The sequence below is a fragment of the Corapipo altera genome, unplaced genomic scaffold (assembly GCF_003945725.1).
Source record: "Corapipo altera isolate COAL_440 unplaced genomic scaffold, ASM394572v1 2b, whole genome shotgun sequence".
In the NCBI taxonomy this organism is placed as follows: domain Eukaryota; kingdom Metazoa; phylum Chordata; class Aves; order Passeriformes; family Pipridae; genus Corapipo; species Corapipo altera.
In genome coordinates this window covers 4527126-4550199 of record NW_020884874.1, presented here as the reverse complement: position 1 = coordinate 4550199, position 23074 = coordinate 4527126, and the positions used below count along the sequence as shown (strand labels likewise).

The window sequence follows — 23074 nt, the reverse complement described above, 5'->3', positions numbered from 1 at the left end:
GTTCCAGCTCTACTGATCTTTTGACTGCTGCTGGAGACAATGAACTGAAACACATTTCTAATCCATTGCTGTAACTCCATGTATGAAACCTGAATTTCTGTTCATCTTCTTTAAGGTGTCAAAATTTTGTGTCTTTTGAAGGAGTTAAATACACTGTAAATATTTGCCTCTTTGTTGGTTATCTGTGTCTTCTCAATCAGTGCAGGTGTAGCTTATTTTTCCTTTCTGGTATGTAGCGGTATTAATGTAAAAAGATGCTTTTTCTTATGGCTTTTGCAGAATTTTCCATGGGTTGAGCATTTTTCTGTTCTTTTCTGAAGGTTTTCTTCTTGTTTTGAAGGTTATATAACTTATGCCCATGAATATATAAGATCTGTATTCTTGAGTCTGGCTGTCCCTCTTAAATACTTTTGGGATGAATCTGGATATTTATTCTTTACTAATGGAATATTTACTAATATTTTACTTCTTCCTCTGGATGCATCCTATTTAGCTGCTCTTTCTATTTGAAAGCATTTTTCAGGGCTTAAGTTCTCTTTTGTTCCATAGCCAACACCATTTTTAAGTAGGGAGTCTCAATAGCTTAAAAACTATTTGTGCCTTTAGCTCTCTAATGTTAATGTCTAGCCTCTCTTTAGGTTTCAGATTTTGGTGAGAGTAGTCCCAAATATGACCCAATTAACTGAAGAAACAAAATTATAAAAAGGCCCAACTTGTCTGTATGTACTCTTTTGGTTTGTCTTGGGCCACACTGTGTCCACTGGGCCTCTATCACTATTTCCACTCTTTACCAACATTATTTCTAGCAATGCTGACTCAGTCTTTTCTCATATTTTTTCCTTCAAAAAGCCACATAAAAAAACTCTCATTTTTTTCAGTGTCATGGTGAGCTCTAACCACACACTTAGTCACTGTAGTTGTGAAAGCTTTGCTGTTTGCATAGAATTCAGATTTTGTGGTGCTCTGATACTCCCTTACTGTTCTTTTTTTGTATCTGTCTGCTAATGATTCATTATCTCTTCCTCAAACTTTGATTAGACAGACCATTGTTACCATGTTTCATATAGTATATTTTGGCAATGGTAGTAGGCAGAAAGTGTCTTCTAAAGCTGAATTGTGAGAACTCTTCACACAAGTGTTGCAGGTCCATCTGGCATCCAAGTGGTGTGCAAACAGATTGGCTTCCTCTTCCAAACGTTTTGCTGCCTCAGCCTTTGTCCTTCACCACCTTTGCAGCTTACTATAACTAGATCCCTTTAGTAAAAAATGCTTTGTACTCAACTTTCAGATGCTTCAGTGCAGAGAAATGCAGTTGGTACAGCCATCGATCCTTGGTTCTTCATGGTGTACAAGTGGCACACCAATAAGTACTTTCAAAATTAGGCCCAGCTTCATAAGGGGCATTGGAAGAGCCAGACACATGGCACAGAGTGGAAACGCTTCTGAGAGTTAGATCTGAGAAGAAAATGGGAATCAGCATATTGTAGCAAGAGGATTTTACCCTTTGTCTTCTGATTTATTTTTGCTTACAGTGAAGCATGGTAATCCAGTCTGTAGGTGCCTGGTACATTGACCATACTGGCCAGATTCTCATATGGGGAGTGAGTGAGACAAGATAGAGGAAAAATAATACATTTTTTTAGCCATATGCTACCAAAAGCATATGCCTCCAAGTTTTTTGAGGAGTCAAAGAGGACCTAGAATTTCCATCCAACTGTGGAAAGAATGGCTGTTTTCCATCATGAAAAGGTGGAGGTCTTCAATGTGTTTCCCTTTGCAAAGAAGCATCACTTTGGTCTTGTCTGGATTCAGTTTGATTCATCTGTTCTTCATTTAAGAACTAATTTCCTGTAGTTATTCTGATGTTTTATAGTGATGATAGTTGCATCAGAAAATGAGATAAATAGTAGATTGTCAGCAACATACTGTTAGCAATTGAACACATGCCATATCACTCTCTCTCTCAGCAGTCTCATGTAGATAGATGTAGATTGTATGGATCCCTGTGGGATCCTGAAGGTGAGGACCTTGGAGGAAGAGGCTCGTATCCAACACCTTTTTTTTTTAATTATATGTAGAAAATAAGGTGCAGTACTGTTGTTCTGCTAGGACTGTGTAATAGATGATTAAGGTGTTTACAAATAGAAATCTGGAGATTACAGTTCCATGGTTGGTGGAAGTTTTATAAATTCCTCCAGAAAGCTGTCAGAATTTCCATCTGTTGTTTGTGTATCACTGGGAACCTTGCTTTCTCTAGTGTCTTGCCTTGCAGTGCGTACTCAAACATTTTCATTTCTTGCTGGAACATATTTTACATTTGACATTGAGACCACTGGACTCTTTGACTCTTCCTCCGTGTTTTCTTTGTTTGTTTTTTTTACTTTTTTTAAACTTCTGGTATTTATCTTGGCCATTTACTGGTGGTGTTCTGGTGTGTCTCTTGGTTATTCTGAAGGGCAGCTGTGCTAGGACAGGGTTGAGAAGGTATTGAATCATGACTCAGTGATGCTAAAAAGTCCAGGTGTTTCATCTGCAAAGAGAGCACAGATGTGTTCTTTTTCTAAGGAACTTTTCATTTGGCAGCAAGAACTTCAGGTATTTTTCTTATTATCCTTTGTTTAGTGCTGCTACTGGTCTAAGCAGCTGGTTGTAAATACCAGCTTGTGGTGTTTATTCTAATATGCGGTGTTCTGGGATGATGACCCCTCACCATAATGATACCAAGGACCTAGAAAAGTAATGTTGAAATGCATGTAAGTTTTCAGTCAGTCTGGTTTGACTGGGTTTTTATTTAGTTACTATGACCTAGAAGCATTGTAGAGTGTGCTCTCTATGTTTTGAATGCTCAGCCCTTACACGGATTGTAGCAGCAGATAAGTAGTGTTAGAGTGACAGTCTGTGGTCTGAATATCAGGGTGGTATTTAGTCCAGTTTTTTAAAACTCTTTCACTGACAGGATACAGTAGCAGACTGCTACAAGGTGGCACATACCAGAGATGGGGAGGTAATGGCAGAAGCACAGAGCTATGGGTTCTCCAGCAAAAAGGGAGGTAAAAGGGGTGGTAGGTTCAAAACTGAAAGACAACCTCATCATACCCCTAAGTCTGTGAACAACTTATCTATTTAGTTTTGATTAATTTTAGTTTCTGGAGTCAATATTTTCTGCACCTGGCACTGAGACCGCAGGACCCTCCTCTTCTTATAATTCAGTATTCAGGGGGAATGTGTATATCAGGATGAGACTGATGGTTTTTTCAGGACTATTGATAAAATCTCATGCAATTGGAATGGTCAAATATGAAGATTACTGGACATCCTTTGTTTCTGATGTTTTGTATAACATAAAGAAAATTTGGTAGGAATCAATTATGGAGACAGATGCTTTGCATGTCAAGCCAAAGTGTCTGGATGAAAATTCTGGGAGTAACCACAGAAAAGATTAATGCTTTCAAAGTATGTGGATGAGCCGTACCTGTCAAACAGGCCAAAGTAAAGCCCCATATTCAGATGCTTTCACTGCAGACAGGATATTTGAAATGCAGGTACTATAGCAGAGATCTATCTCTATTAAAGCCAAAATTTGAAGAAATTACCTCATTAATAACTAATTTTGCATTGCAAAGCATTATTTATACTTGATGAGGCTCTGTCTGCTTTGGACTGGAAACAGTGTAGTTAGTGCAGTTCTAATGTCAGGGATTCACTTTCAAGTGTTACGTACACACATAGTCAACATTGCCAAAAAAATCGAAGCCTATTCAACCAACAAGTTTGCTGCTTATCAGATGAAAAAAAAATTATTGTAGAACTGGGACGAATTAATTTGTATATTCTGCAGGTTTATCTGAGCCTGCTCAAAGATTCATCCTATTTCACTTATTTCATTGATTTATCAAGTTTATCCTTCTGCCCCTGACTTTTATCTGAAAACATTTCAGTGTACTCAGCTGTGAGATGCTCAGGTTGTGGTGCAGCTCCTTTTTAAAAAGTGTTAGACTCTTATGGCTTACACATCAATATATGTGTGATTACAGAGCAAGATATTGTTGCTAAAGCTGGGTAAATTATTTATTATTAAAACAATTCATTAAGTATGAAGTATGGGGTAATATATGAATGAATGTTACCGCTTTGACTGCATAAGAGAAGCATTATTCTCCCCTTGTTCTCCTACTTCTCTACTGGCAACACAAAGGAAGAGAAAAATCAGGAATCCTCCCTCTTTTCCTCCAGGTAGGTAGGTCAGGAAGAAGCTCTTGCTTTGCTCTCTTTTAATAAATCATTGTCAGAATAGGTTCCGTATGACTACATGAAAGCTGGAGAGCTCATTTCTTACTCCCCCGGGTATCAGCAGACATGCAGATGTGTGCAGAGGGGTGCAGTCCAATGCATATGCCCACGTTATGGTTAGTAAGATATTGTGAACAATGCCAGTTTTCCTTACTTTTATGTATTCATTAGACAGTTTGAAGAATCTAACTGAATTTCACAAGCTCCCCAGAGAAAACCTCTAGTATTTTGTGAGAGATGGACAGAATATTTAAATTACAAGATTTGTATTTATTTAACCACTTTCTCTGACTGGTAAACTGGTATAAAAAATTCTGATGGATTTTTTATATAAATAAACACTCACAAGACTCATAGAAGAAACAAAATTTCAAAAATTTTCAAAAATTGCCCAAAACCTCAGAAACAATGAAAAATATGGCCCTAAAGATCAAGTGTTTTCCATTAAAAAAAATATGTTATTCAATTTAGTTAGTCAGCTGTGTAGGCTGTTACGTGCACCCCACATACACACATGTGAAAACATACACACATATACTCATGTGGTAAGTTTGCAGTTGTATGGTTAAAAGAGTTTTGAGGAAAATGTATCCTATTAACTGCTTAGCTATGTGACTAATGTAGAACTGTAATATAAATCTCAGAAATATCCATCCCATTGGCTTTTTATTAATGCCCAAAGTAGATCAGGATGATAACAGCTGGTTGCAAAAAGCAATCATATTTTCCGTATAAATATGGTGCTATTGTTTAGTAAGCTATACTCCATAAATGTATTAGGGGGATATACTGGCTTGCCCTGGATTGCTTTATTCTTTTTCTTGAAAAATATCTTTTGTTTCCACCCCCCACTTAGAAGGAAGGAATGTTTCCCATTAAGTTATGAAGTGAGTTTGTTTTTCACTTTTGCCTTTTATATAGGGATACTGAATATAAAGGACTACAGCTCTCCCTGGATCAGGTCACTGCTACCAAGCCGGCATTCTCATATGCAAATTCAACTCCAACCATAACGGATAACAGGAAGGGAAGCAAATCTCGCCTCTCGAGCACAAAGTCAAAATCAAGGACATCACCATATCCACAGGTAGCTGTCTTTGAAATAAGAAATTAAATCTTCCTGTATATCTTGATTTTGCCTTCTATTTTGCACAAATAACTAGAATGGGCCAAAGAACATGTTTCTTAAAGGGAATAAAGGACCGCAGGTTATAAGATCTTGAGGCAGGAATATGTTTCTTTAAACTGTTTCTAAAAATCTGGAAACATTTATGTTTCAGCATGCATAATAAATCATCATCAACAACAATAGCAACACAGGGCTCAGAGTTAATGAGGAGCGGACAGAAGGACCAAATGAAAATGTTGGTTTTGAAATACTTGGTTTGAGAGGACTGTGAGTCTTGCCATTTGAGAAAGCTTGGTTTTTCTTACTTACTCTTTATTAATTCCAACATATCTAAAAGCTGCCAGATGTTTGACAGCAGTTTAATACTGAACTCTTAGTCAAGAGGAGTGAGTTTTGAGAAGGGAAAGCAGCCAGCTAACTTGCTGACTGGATAAAGAAAGCTTTTCTATGTACAAAGCTTTGAAAGGAAGGAAACACTAGGAGGTGGTCATTGGCATCAGTAGACTTTAATTTCCCAGATTTCATTTTCAAGCCTAATGTGTAAGGAACATGTCCCTGCCCGGAGAATGGACCAAACTCGATTTGGTCTGTGAACTGAAGCTTACCCAATACATTTGTGCAACTGGATTCTGCAGGCAATGCCACAGCACTTGCATACTTATGCTGTCAAACTTTTAGCTCAAATACATCTGTTTGTTAATATAACCATGATGTTTACTAACGATACAAGTCTTACTGCCCTTATGCCTCCACACAGTGGATATAAATGTATGCATTCATAATGTAACATTGAAGAGCTATGTATTTTTAAAGAGCCCAGGTCAATATTTAACTGATAATGACCTTAATGACTACAGTTTCTCTGTAGGTACAATGTTTTCTAAACTGACCTCTAAGAGTGTATAATGCGAACCCAAATGTCTATATCACTTCCTTGTTTTCTTTCTTTTTCCCCCTCAAAAGTACCAAGGGTAAGGATTTAAATTAAATGACATCTACTTTTGGAAAAGGGAATATTTAACAGAGCACCTAGATATGAATTCACATTCCTAATTTTAAGAATCTAATTTTGTCTGAGGTTGTTATAGCACATTTGTTCGTACACATTTCTGTGGGTTGTTAAAAAAGCCTGTTTCTTGAATGCACTACACCAAACAATTGCAATCAAACTGTTTCAAAGAATTGTGGAAGATACCTACAAATAATTCTAAATTAGATTTTTAGAGTATCTTTGATTTACTGGAATTACACTTCATCTCCCCTTATAGAGTCCTTTCCAAAGTACTCATTTGCTATCAGGACAATCCCAGCTCAAGACTTGTTATCCTTCCACATCAATCTGATTTCTGAAAGTGTAACTTTCATTGGTACCTGGTTATTCTTTCTGCCACCAGAAAAACCCCCTGAACTAGTAGTGCAGTGTTGTGACCGCTGGTTTATCAGGGATTGTTGTCTGGAACATCAGGGTGTTCAGTCTCCAGTTTCACTTTGCATCCTCATTACCAGCTGCTTCATAGTGAAGTCACAGATTTCATCATTCAAGAAGCAGCCGTGACAGTTGCCAGTATCTTGAAAAATGGTCATACCTTTCATTGCAGCCCATCACCACAAGTAATGCTGGCAGCTTGTGTTTGTCTCCCTCTCATCCTTCTCCACCACTGAACAAACTGTTGAAAGACTAAGAGAAGCCCTTGTGAAGAACATGGAGCAGGTGGTACAGCCTGTGTTCTTCGGTCTCCTGCCCATGTAATTTGCCAGTCAGCTGAGGAGAATTAGAGTGTGACTTAAAAGCCATGACTGAAAAGTGAAGTCACGGGTTTTGGCTTACACAGGAGCCTGGGTTGTGGTGGGGAAAGGAAGCAGGAAGTTCATTAGTAAAATAATGGCAGTGAGTGAAGTACTTCCTAAACTAAAGGGCACTCTAGGAGATTTTAAATGTACATAATTCCTTTCTTTTTTTTTCCTTTTTTTCTCTTTTCCCCCTACCATTTACTTTTCTTCTGTCTTGAAGAGAAAAAGAAATCATATGCTTTACTGGGTGCTAACAGAGAATCCTCTCCCTTGCCAGCTGTGTGCACCTAGGATAGCTACATGAGATATGAACTGTATCAAAATGATGCTAATCAATCTCAGTTGAATTTTTACTACTAGGGCAAAAAGTGGATGTTTTGGTTATCTAAGATAGTGTTAATATTTTTTTCCTTCAAATTTTACACAAAAGCAGGCACAGCATAATATGGGTCTTGTAGCCTTAAAATAAAACTGAGTTCATTAAACTGGAAGGATTTGTCAGCATCTGATTAACACTGCCTGATGTTAGTACAGTGAACTAGCGGGTTCTATGAAACCAGCCTCAGGCAGGGGAAGGGCAAGCAAGAGGAAAGCAACCTAAAATTCATGATAAAACCATAGGATTTGCCCAGACACTTTGAACAGTGCTTTTTTAGTCCTGTCCTACCAGAGGGGTGCAGAGCTGAAAGAGATGGTGAGAGAAAAACCTGGAAGATGAAGATTTGATAGATATTAACAGGAAAAGAAAATTATGAGTTGGTAATAATAATAATAATAATAATAATAATAATAGTGAGTGGCTCCCAAAATCTAGCCCCAGACCTCATTTATTTTGTGCTCCCAAAAGCTAGCCCTGAACCTCATTTATTCTGTACACAGAAAATAGCAACAAGATTGGAAAAACATTTTAATTATGATCTGAACTGCTTTGGAGTTTAATGTTCCATTAATTGTGATTGTCCAAAGAAAATATTTTAAATTGCCTGTTGTCTGCCTCTAATGGAAATGTTTTATGGTCAGATCTGGTAAAATGTTTATTGCTTCATATATCATCTTAGTTCTTGGATAAAGATCATATATATATAATAAAGAATGCATACATACAAGTAATGATGTACCCAAGAGCCACTGGATGGAGGCTTTGGTGTGTATACAACATTCATAAATTTTTTGAAATTGGTACATATTAATACACCTGATTTCAGAGGTGTATTGGTTTTATAGCTCCTTTAAATGAATAATCTGGATTAATTTTGCAATCCACCTCCATTTGGGCATATCACCCAATGGGATAAAGATAACCAAACGAGGCTGAATTCTAGCCAGTCTGTTTTTTGGTTTGGTTTTGTGGGTTTTTTGTTATTTTTTTTTTAAAATTTCTTCCTGTAGCCTAAAGCTTTGGCAACTTCTGGTGTATTCAAAAGCAAAGCAAACCCACTCTTTTTATAGTAAACATAACTCTTGGTCTGGTGAAGAGTCACCAGCAGTGGGGGTTATTTTAATGGACATGCTGTATTACTTTAATCTAAGCCTTTCACCATCTGTTCTGCCTATAATAGTAAATGCGAAAAGAACATATCTTACATTTCAGGATTACATTAGTAAAAAGTAAGATAAAAGTGATTTAAAAGCATGCATATGTTCTTAGTACAATGCAGCCTGCATCTGTGATTTTTTTTTTCTCATGGTTAAGACACAAATGAAGAGGAAAGCTGCTAATGCTGACTGATGTAGTGAAAGTTTTTCATGGAAAAGAGGACTCTGTGAGGGTTTCACTATATATTTAATGTTTATAATAATAAAAATCCTGAGTAGGCTGCCAGAAAATTATATATCTATAACATCTATTGTTTGAACATCTGACATGGTATGTGGAGCAGGCTGATGTTGCTGTGTATGACAGGATGAGTCCTCAGGCCACTGAGACACCTGTAGGAATGGAAGGTCAGGAAAAAGAAAATCACCTGAGAAATATTAAATTGTCTACTGGCCTAATACACTTCCATGGGCTCTCATAGGGTAAGGTTTTTTTAGACATGGAATTTATGTTTTCCTATTTCCTCGCCCTTCAGCCCTCCTGAAGTTTTTCTTGGAGTGAAAATAGCATCAGTGGTGGCCTATAGCCCCTTTCTATGTCAGTGCTGATTCCACTAGCGTGCTCTCACTGTGATGGCACACTGAATTAACACTCTGGAAGACATTTCTAATTTTCAGAGGTGGCAATTCAGTTTCCTGGAACCAGCTGGAGTACCACTTAATTTATATTTTGTTGTTGTATATACCAGAAGACAATTCAGAAATCACCTGAAAGGATTTCAGGTGTTGCCTGTCTGAAGTTCTCTCTCACTGCTGGTTAAACTTTGTAAAAAACCAGAAAGTAGTAAATTACTTTTGTCTTCTGGATCCTGATGGAAATCAGAAGGCAAAAATTAATAGAAAGGAAAACACTTCTGCTGAGGCATGACTGGACTTGGGAAAAAAAAAATAACTGATTTTAATTTGCCATAATTTTCATTAAATCTGATTCCATTTTTTATGGTCTTTCATCACATATGGGAGCCTCATTCTGACTTGAGAGATAATGTTTCCACTCCCATTCCAGTAAAGCAATATCTTTGATCATCCTTTCATTTCTCTCCCCATCAACATGTCACACATACCCATACTTGAAGTCTCCACCTGTCAACATTCGATTTCCAGAAGAGGCAGCAGTAGGACTGCAGTGGTGGAGCAGCCTCATGACACCAAATAGATGTGTGGCTATCTTTAAAGGGAATTAGACATATTTTTACCCTGTGCCTTCTGATGTTTTACCTTAAGAGTCAGTATTCATATCAAACTATGTCTGTTGGCAGACAAGGCGGGCCACAAACAATTCACTTAACTTAATTCTATCCATGGTCTGTAGCAGCCGCTACAGGTCAGATCTCAGATAATTATAATTTACATCAAGTACAAAGAAGATGCATTAAGTAAAGTTGGTCTTGACTACATCGTTGTATGACATCACATGATGCATTCCTGATACACTAAAAACACATGCTTTGAGAGTATTTCCATTTCTCTAAGAAAAGTGCACAAAGGCCTGTGCAATTGAGTCTTTTGTGATCAGGTTCAAGATAAAAGCAAAAACTGACTGAGCAGGTTTTCAGTTAAATGAAGAAATTCCCTTCAAGAGAAAAGGTGCTGGACCCTGAAGTGTCCTTAGAAAAAGAGAACTAATAGAAGAATATCTAGTAGAGCTACAGGAAATTAAGAGCTTTCAGTCTGAAAGATTCTCTGGCATTTATTATCATAATAAATTGTCCAAAATTTTTTCATTGCATTATTGGAAATTAATTTTCCTTGCCCTCCCCATGAAAGAAACATATTCTGTGAGTTTTGTTTTTAATAAGAAAATAAATGAACTTTTGACTTTTCTATACTTTCATTTAGTCTTGCTTATACTGTATAATATTTCAGCTTAATTTTTAAAATTAAAAAGACTAGTTTATAAAAGTCAAATCCAAGAAGACCACTAAAAATAATTCTAAAATTAAGAACAGATACAAAAGTATTTTTCCTTTTGTCTATTTTCATTTCAGCTAAAATTTAGTAATTGTTAATAGTCTTGTTAATGATTTCTAATTTTTTTGTTGGAAACTTAATTTTATCTATACATTTTTACCTAAAAAGTTTACAGTCATTCAGCTATTTAGAATATATCTTTCTGACTAACCAGTTTGTAGACTTTAGATCTGAAAGGATGCTAGAAGAGTTAGATGCTCCAGTTAATCACATAATACTGTGATGACTGAATAAAGTTCCTAGTTAATGTATACCAAGTTACCGGAATTTAAAAGAACACTTTTGTGACTCTGTAACTATCTTACCTTCATAAAAAATTATATTTTTCCTTTAATCTCTAAAACCTTGTGATGCGTGTAGTGGTACTAACTTTGTGACCTCTTCCATATCTACTGGTAGGCTTTTTGCCTATGGGTATTCTTCTGACAACTAATAACAAAATATAATTGACTTCCTCAAAGCCATGACCTTTTCTTTGTTTCCTTTAAATAACCTATCGTGTTAACAAACAGTATTCACAAACATAAACTACAATACTGAAGAAATACCCAATTAAATGCCAAAACCGCTATTGATGTTGCACAGATGGTTTATGTTTCTGTAAGTCAAACATCTGGTCAGTACTTTCAGTTGGGAAGTGCATAAAACTTTGGTTCTGGTTGGTAATGAGGAGTTTCATAGCAACTTAATCTAATGAAAAGGCAGGTAAGCTTATGTTAGACCTATTAAAAGAAAACAGAGAGTGGGCAGCTGGAAGGTGAGTGAAGGAATGGGAAAACTCTGAAGTTTCATGTTGTAATACACTGATTTGTGACATGAGTGTGCAGTGCTGAGGATGTGAGCATGTACAACTTTGGTCTTATCCCAGTCCATATCATGGGATAAATTGATTTAAAGCTGTTCTGTGAAGTTTGACAGTTCCAATAAATAAAAAGATTTAAAAATGAGATAGGTAAATTCTAGGAGGTTTAATAAGCTTTTTTTTTTCCTTTCCCAAAAATATCTGAAAGTTTGAAGCATTCATTAATAGCACCTAGAAATCTGTGAGATTTAGCCTAACTCTTCTCTCTAAACAAATGCCCATGCTCCTATTCTGGACAATTTTCTAACTGCCTGCTAGTTGCTTATTCTGTGTTGGGAGGGCCCTGCTTAAGTGAGGGTGCCAAATGCCCACTATGCCTGCTTTGCCTAGAAGTCACCTTTTCTAGCAAACAGTTTCTGGGTTTTCCTTGTTCCCACATTGCATCAGAGCTTTAATTTTTAGCTTCTTACCTATCTGCCATCACTTTGGAGCTTTATCCTGTAGAAGTGTTGGTAGCCCAGGATCGACAAAAGTCTTTCTTTTCCTTTCAAGTAGGAGGAAAGAAGTTTAAAGATACAGTTCCAGGTAAGAAAACCAAAACCATCAACAAACAAAATATGAGGAAAAGAGAGTGAACCCTTAGAAAAAAACCCCTTGAAATACACCCGGTTTCAATTCAACATGTGAGAATGCTCCAGGAGCAGTGTTATTTCAGCCCCTTTTGGAAGCGCTTTGCTGAAGTGCATTGGAGCACCATTGCTGAGCAGAAGCACTAGCTTTCAAAGCAACAAGAAAAACCTGGACATATTAAAAAAATATTGAATTGCAGCATTGATATTGCTGAGCCTAATATTACACATCATAAAGAAGATGGCTATTAAGGGTCGACATGGGATGTTTTAGACTTTCATGAGGTCTATCCTGTCATCTGTGAGCTCATTACAGTGTTGTACGGGAAAGGACCAGGAGTCCAATCAGAAGGTGCAGACATGTGGGCACACTCACAAAAAACACCCTATCACATACACGCTCTGCCTTTCCAGTGCAGACACTTGCAGATTTCATGCAGGTGTGGTAATTTCCATGCTGCTTCTCCTGTTTTGCAGTATTCTGGATTTCACACTGAGAGATCTGAGTCTGACCACGAGAGCCAGTGGGGTGGGAGCCCTCTGACCGATACGGCTTCTCCCCAGCTCCTGGAGCCTGCAGAGAGACCAAGCTCCCAGCACCACGATGTCTCCTGTGCCTACAGACAGTACTCAGACCGCAGTGCGCTCTGCTACGGCTTTGCACTAGAGCACTCCAGGCTGACTGATGACAGGCACTTCCACACTCAGGCCTGTGAAGGAGGTAGATGTGAAGCTGGACGATATTTCCTTGGCACACCGCAGCCGGGAAGGGAGAGCTGGTGGGGTTCTCGTTCGGCATTGCCTCTGACTAAGTCATCCCCTGAGAGCAGAGAAGTGTATGAAAACAGTATGCCCCACATAACATCAGTGCACAGGATTCATGGTAAGAGATAACCAGGGTTTGCAGAAGTGACACCATCTCAGAGCAATATGACATATACATTCAACTTTTTATGTGAAAAATGGAAAATGAGAGAGACTTTTGATCTATTCTCTTGTCTCTGAGGTCACATCTCTGGAGATGAGGGACACTTGAAATTCAAGTTGAGTTTTACAGTCTGGCTTATATGCAGCAAAATACAATTTTGTTGTATATTCATTACAGTGGTAGTGCCTGACTGATGAGATTTTAAGGATGATCATGAAAATATAAGTCAAGTAAAAAACATATTTCTATCAAGTGGATTATTTTGTTTAAGATCAAACTACTTTGGATGGAGTATGTTCAGCAAAAAATTAGAGCTAAATCCAAGTGAGATATTAAAAAATTGTTCTCCAAGTGACTTTCTTCTCTAGTGGTTATTACTAGGTTCTGTAAGACTTTATATTTGTTTTTATTTAAAATTGGCAATTCAAATTAATATTTGCTTTTGGTTTCAGACATTTGTCCTCAGACATTTTTAGCCAATTGGAATCTCTCCATCCTTTCAACACCAAGCCTAAAGTTTTGTTTGACCCGTCTGACAGGTTGTAAACTCTGTGCAACTCAGTGCACATTTTGCGAGGCTGAATCTAATATATAAATCACAGTCAAAGCCTGCTCTTGGGTTTGGAAAAGTCTGAAGGTGCTTGATTCAAAAGTTGTAGACTGAGTCTTGGAAGACAGCAACTGACCCAAAAGCCAGAGTTCAAGGTTTTAAGGATAGACGCAGCATCAAAAAAATAAAAAGTTTTTCTAGTAAAATAGTCTATCAAAACATAGGTTGCCTCTAAATAACTCATAAAAACTAATTACATTAATACTAGTCCATTGACTTGCAGAATGAGGCTTTGTAAATAAAAAAGAACTGTGTCATTTGACCCCAATCTGAGGAAAATTATGTTGAGAATAGAAAAAATTATCAAATAGCTAGTTATAGGAAATGCTGTCAGATGAAAATGAGGAAAGGAAAGCAGCCCTAAATTTTGCTCATGAGGACTATTCTCCACTTTTCTTGTGAGAACACACCTCCTTTTTTGTGTCTGTTCTGTATTTCTGTCTTACTGGTGTTTCTCTAGCTTTTTCTTCTCAAAAAGAGAACATAGTGAAGTATGATAATTTTACTGGCAAATTTTATGCATGATAATTCTTGCTAAGCATAGCAATATCACACCAAGGTGCAAATGCAAAAAGGTTAGATATTTATTCCATACGTTTAACAAGGATAATCAATGCAAATAGATAATATAATTTGGTTTTAGTTTGTTGCTTGGTTTTGCTGTAATTCCAGGTGCTGCATTTATTTTCTTTATTGTATCAAGTCTTAGATTTTTCAGTAGGCTTCCAATCTGCATGTAGCTGTGGGAGAAAAACCTGGCATGGGTCTTAGTTGAGGAGAGTAACATCTCAGCTTCTCTTGCAAATGTGCCATTTTCATTAGGTTTCAAATCTTAGCCTTTCACAAATTAAACTCTTGGATAATAATATGTGAACATTGCTGTCAGAGAAGTTACTTTGGGCAGAAAATATTTTCTTCTTTTTCAGTTCTTTTAATGTATCTTCTGTTAGTTCTGGCTTGGGGTCACCTTACAATAATGGTTATCTGACCAGTAGATAATGCATATGAGCCCATGTGTTTCTGGTCATACTCAGGGAGTCTAGGACAGTGCAGATATGGTTTGTGCAGTGAGATATACTCAACATGGGGTTCAGAACTGCATCTGACCAGCTTCCCAGTGCATCAAGGAGTGCTGTATGTACCATGCAGTTCAGTGGCTGGAGCTACCTTCTACCTCCAAGCTCTGGCATTTTAAGTCCAGATCTTAAGAGGATGTGAAGGATAAATTCATGCCCATGATACTCCAGAAAATGGATACTTCCCTCAGAAAATGGCAGGATATGTTTATTATAAAAACCCATCACTGATTTTTGTTTTGAACTCTGTAACACAGTGGTAGAGGTCTGCCACCCTAACAGATCTGTATGACCTGACCCAACACAGAACAGGGAGAACTCCTTGTGCTAATCTGAAAATGGGTTTCCTTTGAGGAGTAATGTCAACCAACTCAAAGGGGCTCATCCTCAAAGAGGACTTTGTATGCGCTGAGGCAAAGACATCATTAAGTAATGTGTGCAGGTCCTACAGGCTCCCCTGCAGGCGTGTATTTCAGCAGATCGTAATGCGGCCTTAGCTGACCACTCAGGTTTTAGGGTCACTCACTTCCTAGTGAGGACTGACAGGTCTGATTCTGCCCTTTCAGATACTTGCAAGCTGAACATCTTCTCTAATATGTCTATGGGCCTTATTTTTTAAAGAGAAGTAAAAATGTACTTATATTTTCCCATTCCAAAAGGAAATATTTATGCATTGGGATATGACACCACAGTTTTATAGTAACTCTCTCTAACAGCTATGGGTTCTTGTGCTCCTGAAGAAGAATTGCTTCATTACTTGTAGTTATTTATTGTTGTGTAACCTAGATAAAGTGACTACATGACCACAAGCTATTTCTCAACATTGTCTGTGTTTCAGGTCCTGGAAAGACCTAGGAACACATGCTAGAACACTGCATATTTTTAAGTCCCTGAGATTTTTGGTTTTACTATGGCCTCTATTCATTAGACCTTGTTGATGCAAAGAGGGAGGAGTCAGGGGTCTGAACACTGGCAGTGAAGACACTCTGACATGCCCTAAGGTACCCTACATGATCTCTAGCTGCTTCAGAAGACAGAGTTCCTGTAGAGTTGGTGCCATACCTGTTGGGCTTATGCAGGTGCTTGGTTACCCTAGAGTGTATCAGATGGCACTGGATGTATGTGTTGAGGGATTTAGATGTCTTCTTTGTATATTTCCAACTGTGTTGCTTGTTCCATGTGGAGACATTGGAAACCAGAATTTGCCACTGAAAAGCAAGAGGTATACAATGGTCATTTTTGGTCATTGTTATGAGTCACTTGTCTCCATTTTGGTTTTCTGTCTGTAAAATAAGGTACAGATTACATGTTCTGCAAGATCACTTGCCTCCTTAGACCTCAATGCTTTTCTCCTTTCACTCTTTCCTAGGAAGAGGACACTGGGATGAGGACAGTGTTGTTAGCTCACCTGATCCTGGCTCTGCCAGTGAGTCAGGTGACCGATACCGTACTGAGCAATATCAGAGCAGTCCACATGAGCCCAGCAAAATTGAAACACTAATAAGAGCCACACAGCAAATGATTAAAGAAGAAGAAAACAGACTACAACTGCGGAAAACCACTCCCGACCCACTGGTCTCCATTAATGGCACAGGGAAGAAGCATGCTATCTGTTTTGCAAACTACCCTCAGCAGCAGTTGGCAGGGGATGTCTGCCGTGTCCCGACGGTTGCCAACACTCCTCCCTGTGAACACATCCAGCAGCGAGATGGAAAGATTATGAGCCCACATGAAAATGACTATGACAACAGCCCCACAACACTATCTAGAATAAGCAGCCCCAGTTCTGACCGAATATCAAAACCTAGTTTGGTACTTGCTAAAGACTACCTGCATTCAGACATGTCCCCTCATCAAACCCAAGGAGACCACCCAGCAGCCTCTCCAAACTACTACAGCTCCCACAGGCAGTACTTTGATAAGCATGCTTACACACTAACTGGATATGCCCTGGAGCATCTATATGACACTGAAACAATTAGAAACTATTCACTAGGCTGTAATGGATCACACTTTGATGTGACTTCTCACTTAAGGATGCAGCAAGATCCAGCACAAGGACACAAGGGAACATCTGTTATAATAACGAACGGAAGCTGACAGGTTTTTTTCTGAAAACTGTTGTGCTTTAAAAAATAACCTTTGAGATCTAATTGGAAGATACATATTTTCATGCCCTTGTCCTTACCAGCATTTCATATACCACAGTGCACTAGAAAAAAGTACCTAAGGTTTTGGGGGATACGTTAGTTAACACACATTACTTTAAAAAACATGCACTGACATGCAGGGTTAGAGTGAATGGAGCTAAACTCAAAGTTGGTGCCATGCAGGCTGAAAAGGATAGAAGAGGTCTAGACCGGGAGTGTTTGGGGCAGGATAACAGAGCAGTTTATGCACATTATGTAAGAGGTGGTTGATTGGAAATGCTGCCAAGGGCAGACCTTCTGAACTGCATAGGTCCCAGCCAACAAAACTACTATGCACTGTTTTAACACAGAAAATTGGAATGTGTTCTGTTGAAATACACAACAAAATGTGTACTTCTGGTGATCTGTTTATTGCCCAATGGCCAAGCATGTTATGCTGCTCCATGATATAAAGCATCCATGGCTGACGAAGGGAAGAAAGAAGAGAGAGCTCGAATTGTTAGGTCCTTGTGTACTCACATGCATAACTATTTACATATGCTTGATTTGAAAAGAGTCAAATGAGCAGTATCCTTCTGACTAGTTTGGTCAAATATTTACTTCTACTGTATTAAAAAGAGAGGGGCATTCTCAGCGTAGTTTTGAGAAACACAAAGGTGTTGGTCGTCTTGCTGTAGAGATGGGAGGTTGTTCTCATATTTTTGAAAGGTTGCCCTAGATGAGTAGTGGAGTGAAATGGAAGAAAATTGCCTGGAGAAACAGGGAGAATAGACTGGCTTCAGGAATGGTCCAAGATAAACACAGTTAACTCTATAGCTGTGTATGCCACTTAGTAATAATTATAAAATAAGCAAAAGTTATTCTAAATGGCTGAATAATTAAGAACTAATTTGAAACACAAAGTGAACTCTATAAAATCATAGAAATTTTGCTGTAAAATACAAACGTAATTGTGCCAGTTTAAAAATATGAGAGGAGAGAATAGGTAAAACCTGTTTGGTGGTTTGTCTAACTTCTGATAAACTTTTGGAGTAAATTAAGGAAATATAGAAAATTGCAACTGCTCTGACATAAAGTAATAGGTGTGATTTCAAAAAAGAAATATGAATTCTTTTCTTACTTGCAGTAGAAATTTTAACGGATATCTGAAAATATTAGGGATATCAAAATCAGTCATATGTACATAAAAAAGTACAGAAGGAAAGCAGTGTTCCAATCAATTAAATTATATTAAAAATGTTAGTATTATCAGGGACTGTCCTAGAATTATAGAAGACATCAAAAGAGGCAGTGGAACTTTTTTTAATTTTTAATAACTTCATGAACAAAAAGACTGATTGATTGGAAAAGGATAAATACAAAACATATGCTCAAAATGTAAAATAGGGCATTTTTAGGCACAGTTGCTAGACCTATTCAACTTTGTATATGGTTCCAAAGTTGACTGCAATGGGAGCAGGACCACTGCTCCCTCTTATGCTAATGTGGAGATAAGGGGACTTGAGGTGGTTACTGAGATTAGCACTAGGACTAGTTTCATTTGTAACATTAAGAAGTTCAACATATGGGACTGAGTCATCAATGGACTAAATATAAACCAGCATGCTACGGGTGGGTTAAAAATATCTGTTTCCAAATAAAACTAATCAGAAGCAAAAGCTAAATAATAACATTATAAACCACGTAAGTAGAGATATACTTGAAAGCAGAGGAAATTACCTCTCTGAACTTAGAATATTGTGTATAGTCCTGATCACTCCAAGGCAGATTGTGAATCTTGAATTGAGTAGTACCTTACTCCATAAGCAACCTTTGTTGACTGCAGTGTGATTGCTCCTGGTGAAATGCACATTGAACACAAGGAAGAGCAGCACAGTCTGGTCTTTATTATCTAAACCTCATAATAGAAGAGGTGGAGCAGAGCTCAACAAAAGATAAAGAGACTGAAAGATCTAATAAAACCTTTAAATAAACTGGGTCTGTCATCTTTGTAAGGGAAAAGAGGAAGGGGTAACATCACTGATGTGCACCAAGCTCTGCACAGAGGAGAGGTAAATAATGGTCTGAAACTATCTAAACTACCAGCAGAAATGAGATACAGGGCATTGAATGATAGCCAAGGCAAAATGAGAACAAAATTATTTGACTCATTGCCAAATGAATAACAAAGGTCATAAAAAGCAGCAGCTAGAGATTTTTGTTTGTTTATTTGTTTAAGATAAAAACAAGGCAAATAATTGAAAAACATTGACAACTGTTAACTCAGAGGAAGTGATGGACCAAAATGGACTTCTTTCAGCCCAACAATTGTATATATTCCTAAAGCATAGGAATAAGAAAGTATTTTTGATAAATCTAATTCTGGATATATATTATTCCTATGAATAATATGAATAAACTTGTATTTGGAGTCTCATTTAACAGTATTAAAATACAATTTGCAAAGTGAATTAGAGTAGAGGTACATGGTATCATATTATCCCTACTAGTACATATAAAAATAAGTCTAAGTGTCAATATTATTTTGTATTACAGAAGAGTTTCCTAAACTGTTTGAATGAATGGGATTTTCTCAGCACGCAAGTTTCTTGGGATCTCCAAGCACTCTTGTTATCAAACTTTTAATTAGAAGGCAAGAGAGTTCTGCAGACCAACTGCAGTTCCCTGGTCAATGTCAGGAAACCTCAGTTTGGTCACTGCTGTATTTGCATTCTGACAGGCACCTTTGAAAAACAGAAGACTTATAAAACAAACAGGCACAGTGTAAGAAGCTTGTATTCTGTATGATTTCACCTAGGAAAAAAAATCCAGTGTGCTATGCAATAAAAATTCCCTAATCTTATTCACAGTGATCTCAAAATAAGACTTCCCAAACTGTAGTTATCTTATTTTCAGTAATTCCAGTCCACTACAAATGCAACAAAATGCACTGTAATGAATGGAATAAATCAGTCAAGATGTCTCCACATGCAGCCTCCTTGTGCTACAAGCAAAGTTTGATGCTTGTACCCCTCATGGGATTCCAGCGATTGGCGCTCCTTAGCACTTCAATACAGTATGCTGGAGATGGATGCCTTTTGTCAACTTATTTGCCATCCTGCTTCTTTAAATAACCAGGAATTTCTTCTTAATTGACAGAAAGCATGGCATGTTGTAAACACAGACTCTGCATGCTACATGAAAGCAAGTCTGCAATCTTAATTATAGCATATGATATCACTGCAGCTCATATTTCATATACTTTTCAATATGATATAAAGCTTATTTTTTCCATTACATATTTATTTAATACAAATTTTCATTTAGTATCCTTCAAGGATATCTTCTTCTCTTATGTTTCTTTCTGTTCCAAATCAGATGAAAAGAGACATTTTGCAAAATTGAAAAATGTAAGGCATTTGAACCAAATAAGTTTCGAATATACCACATTAGCTAAAGGTTATCACTTTAAATAAGGTATGTATGTTGTGTTTTGGAACAGAAACAATATTGCATCATTTCTCTAACGTAATACTGGTTTGCTATTAACACCAAATTACTATTTTGTAACTACTGCAAATACAGAGTGACCACCAGTCTTTGAAACCATTTTTTATTGGTATCAGTGGATGGTGCATTATGTTTTTTGTGCATTACAATTTTAGTATATCTCTTTTGTTTAAAGAACTAAAAACCTCTTTAGTCTTTGATACAAAATCACACCCCAGGGGCATAGAGTTTGTGATTTTGGACAAATTTGCAAATCAACTCTTAAATTAGAAGAACCTTACTCAGCAATTTGTCCCATTGACTCAAATGGGAATATTTGTGGAGTAGGGTACTACTTAATATGTGTGAGGAAAAAAAATCTGACATGTGATAATAGGTTTGGTAGTGGGGTTGTTTTATAATTTTTTTTCCTTAAATCCCAAGATGTGAGTATGGAAACTGGAGGATAATAGCTGTAATGGCTGCGTTTCTATAACAGAGGTATTTAAGCATGTTTTGAAAAATGAATGCATCTCTGCACTGAAGAACCCCAAAAATGTTTCTTAAGCTTTAAGCTTTTAATTGGCTTTTGTTGACGTGTCCACAATACCGCCATGCGTTGCACAGTGAAATTCTGCTTTTTTTAAACTCTTTTAATCACTGTTATCTGAATGTCATTTTTGCCTCTGCACATGCAGCATTTATTCATTAATGTCCTTAAGTATGTTAACCACCATATGTTCATTTGTGTGAGCATTCTGAGTGAGTTGGAAAAAATAAAAGGTCGCATAGTATTTCTGGAAAAGACACAGCCACCCCAAAAAGTCAGACTGCCTGTTCCAAAGGTCAGATAACCTTTCAGTCACGGAACAAAGCTGTGGCGTACGCATTGGTTTCAGACCTTCTGCATACAAAGCTGTGTATAATGGGGATTATACCACACAGTTCCAGGATTAGACTTAGCTATGTCTGTTTTAAGGTGGCTATAGTGAATGTCTTGCAGCAAAAGGATTCAGGCTCTGGTCTTTCCATGAGCTGCAAGTTTACTTAAAACACCTAAGAGTCTAAAGGCAATACAGGCTTTGTTATTAGGAACAATGGTGGATCAACATGCTTTCCTGTAGGTATACTGGCTTAACTCCAGACATCTCTGCAGTGTGGAGAAGAGCCTATTTTATTTTATTTGCAGTTAGCATTGATGGTTAAATATTTTGGCTGTGTAAAAAAAACCAAACAACAAAAACCAACCCCCAACCCAACAACAGAAAAATCAAATCAAAAAACCTCACAGATTTCTGTAACCCTTCAGTTTGGTGTTATTAAAGTTTGCTAGAGGTGTAGCTGAGGATTTAGGGGTTATTTTGAAGATCAAAAAAGTAAATAGTCCTCTGTTCAGAACAGTGAGAGCACTAATGTGATTCTCTTTCACATTTTCTTAGAGCATTTATTAATGAAAAAAATGGAATGAGGTTAAACGTCACTTTGGCATTTAGCTTATGTATATAAGAGTTCTGTAGATAAATCTGGCTCTAAGTTGCTAGGAATACATCCCTTTTTGAAAAGAGTTAATTTATGACTCCATCTATGAAGCTGTATTTGAAAGGACAGATCAAATACAGGAAGAAAAAAAGCTTTTTGTCTGGTTGTATTCACTATTTAACTCCCATCTCACACAAAGTTCTCAAGCTTTACTATTGTTCTAGGATTCCAAATACCATTTTAAACATTTTTATTTATTGCAATTTGGACTGCATTTATTTTTTTTTTTCAGCTACTGATACAGTGGGAAGTTTTGAAATGCAAGACATAATCTTTTTCACGCAATATAAAACATTGGTACCTTTACATTGTAAGGAAATAAAGTCTATTAGGAAAAGTACTTTTAGGGCACTGCAACTTTTCCCCAAGGTAAATATTTCAGTGCATAAAATATACTAATCTAAGAAAAAAAGCACTTGAGACATGATGAAGCATTTAGTGTTTGCTTTAAACCAACGATTACGTTTATGGAAAAAAAGACAGAGATTGCCAGTGTTTCAAATACCATGCCTTGCAATGTAAAGGGTCTGGTGACATTGTAGCATAACATCTGTAGTTTTCCTTTGGAATGTAATGTAGAAAACACAATTTAGCTTTGTCAACATTATCTTGCAAAGTGTTCCCAATTATAATTATTTATATTGTAAATAGCTTTCTGAAGTAAATTTGAACTTAATGTGCATAAGATGTATTTATTATGTGAAGATTTTTTTTTTTTGGTTTAAAATATAGCTACCAATATGTAATTTTTGTCTGTTTTCCTACATTTTTGAATTAAGGATTGTCCTATCTAGGATACATTTTCAGGAATACATATTAATTAATGACGGCATTTCTCAGAATTGGGAGGGGACATGGTAAAGTAATTTATTTTGATTTTGTCATTTATTTTGTCATGCTCCCTGAATCTTGAGTGAAGTTTATCAAAATACGAAGGGACACAGATAATATGCTTCTACCACATTCCAGATGTCTGAATCTGCTCAAATACTATTCTGTCAGGAAGAATTGACTCATAGAGGCTTAATTAACATTAATTTTCTACTTTTTGAATGGTTTGCTTTGTTTCTTGAAGCCATCTCCCATCCCTGTGCC

The 23074-nt window shown here is 37.1% G+C and overlaps 1 protein-coding gene across 3 annotated transcripts in view; it reads left to right on the top strand.

Annotated features, from left to right (window-relative positions):
- SIM1 (SIM bHLH transcription factor 1) overlaps positions 1-22710 on the top strand; it is a 54572-nt gene extending 31862 nt beyond the window's left edge. For all 3 annotated transcript variants that reach the window (XM_027634005.1, XM_027634004.1, XM_027634006.1), the window contains 3 exons: positions 5212-5377; positions 12686-13091; positions 16192-22710. In XM_027634005.1, the coding sequence (XP_027489806.1) occupies positions 5212-5377; positions 12686-13091; positions 16192-16922 (1303 nt within the window). In that variant the 3' untranslated portion in view covers positions 16923-22710. The remainder of the gene's footprint in view (positions 1-5211; positions 5378-12685; positions 13092-16191) is intronic.
- The last annotated feature ends 364 nt before the right edge of the window (positions 22711-23074 follow it).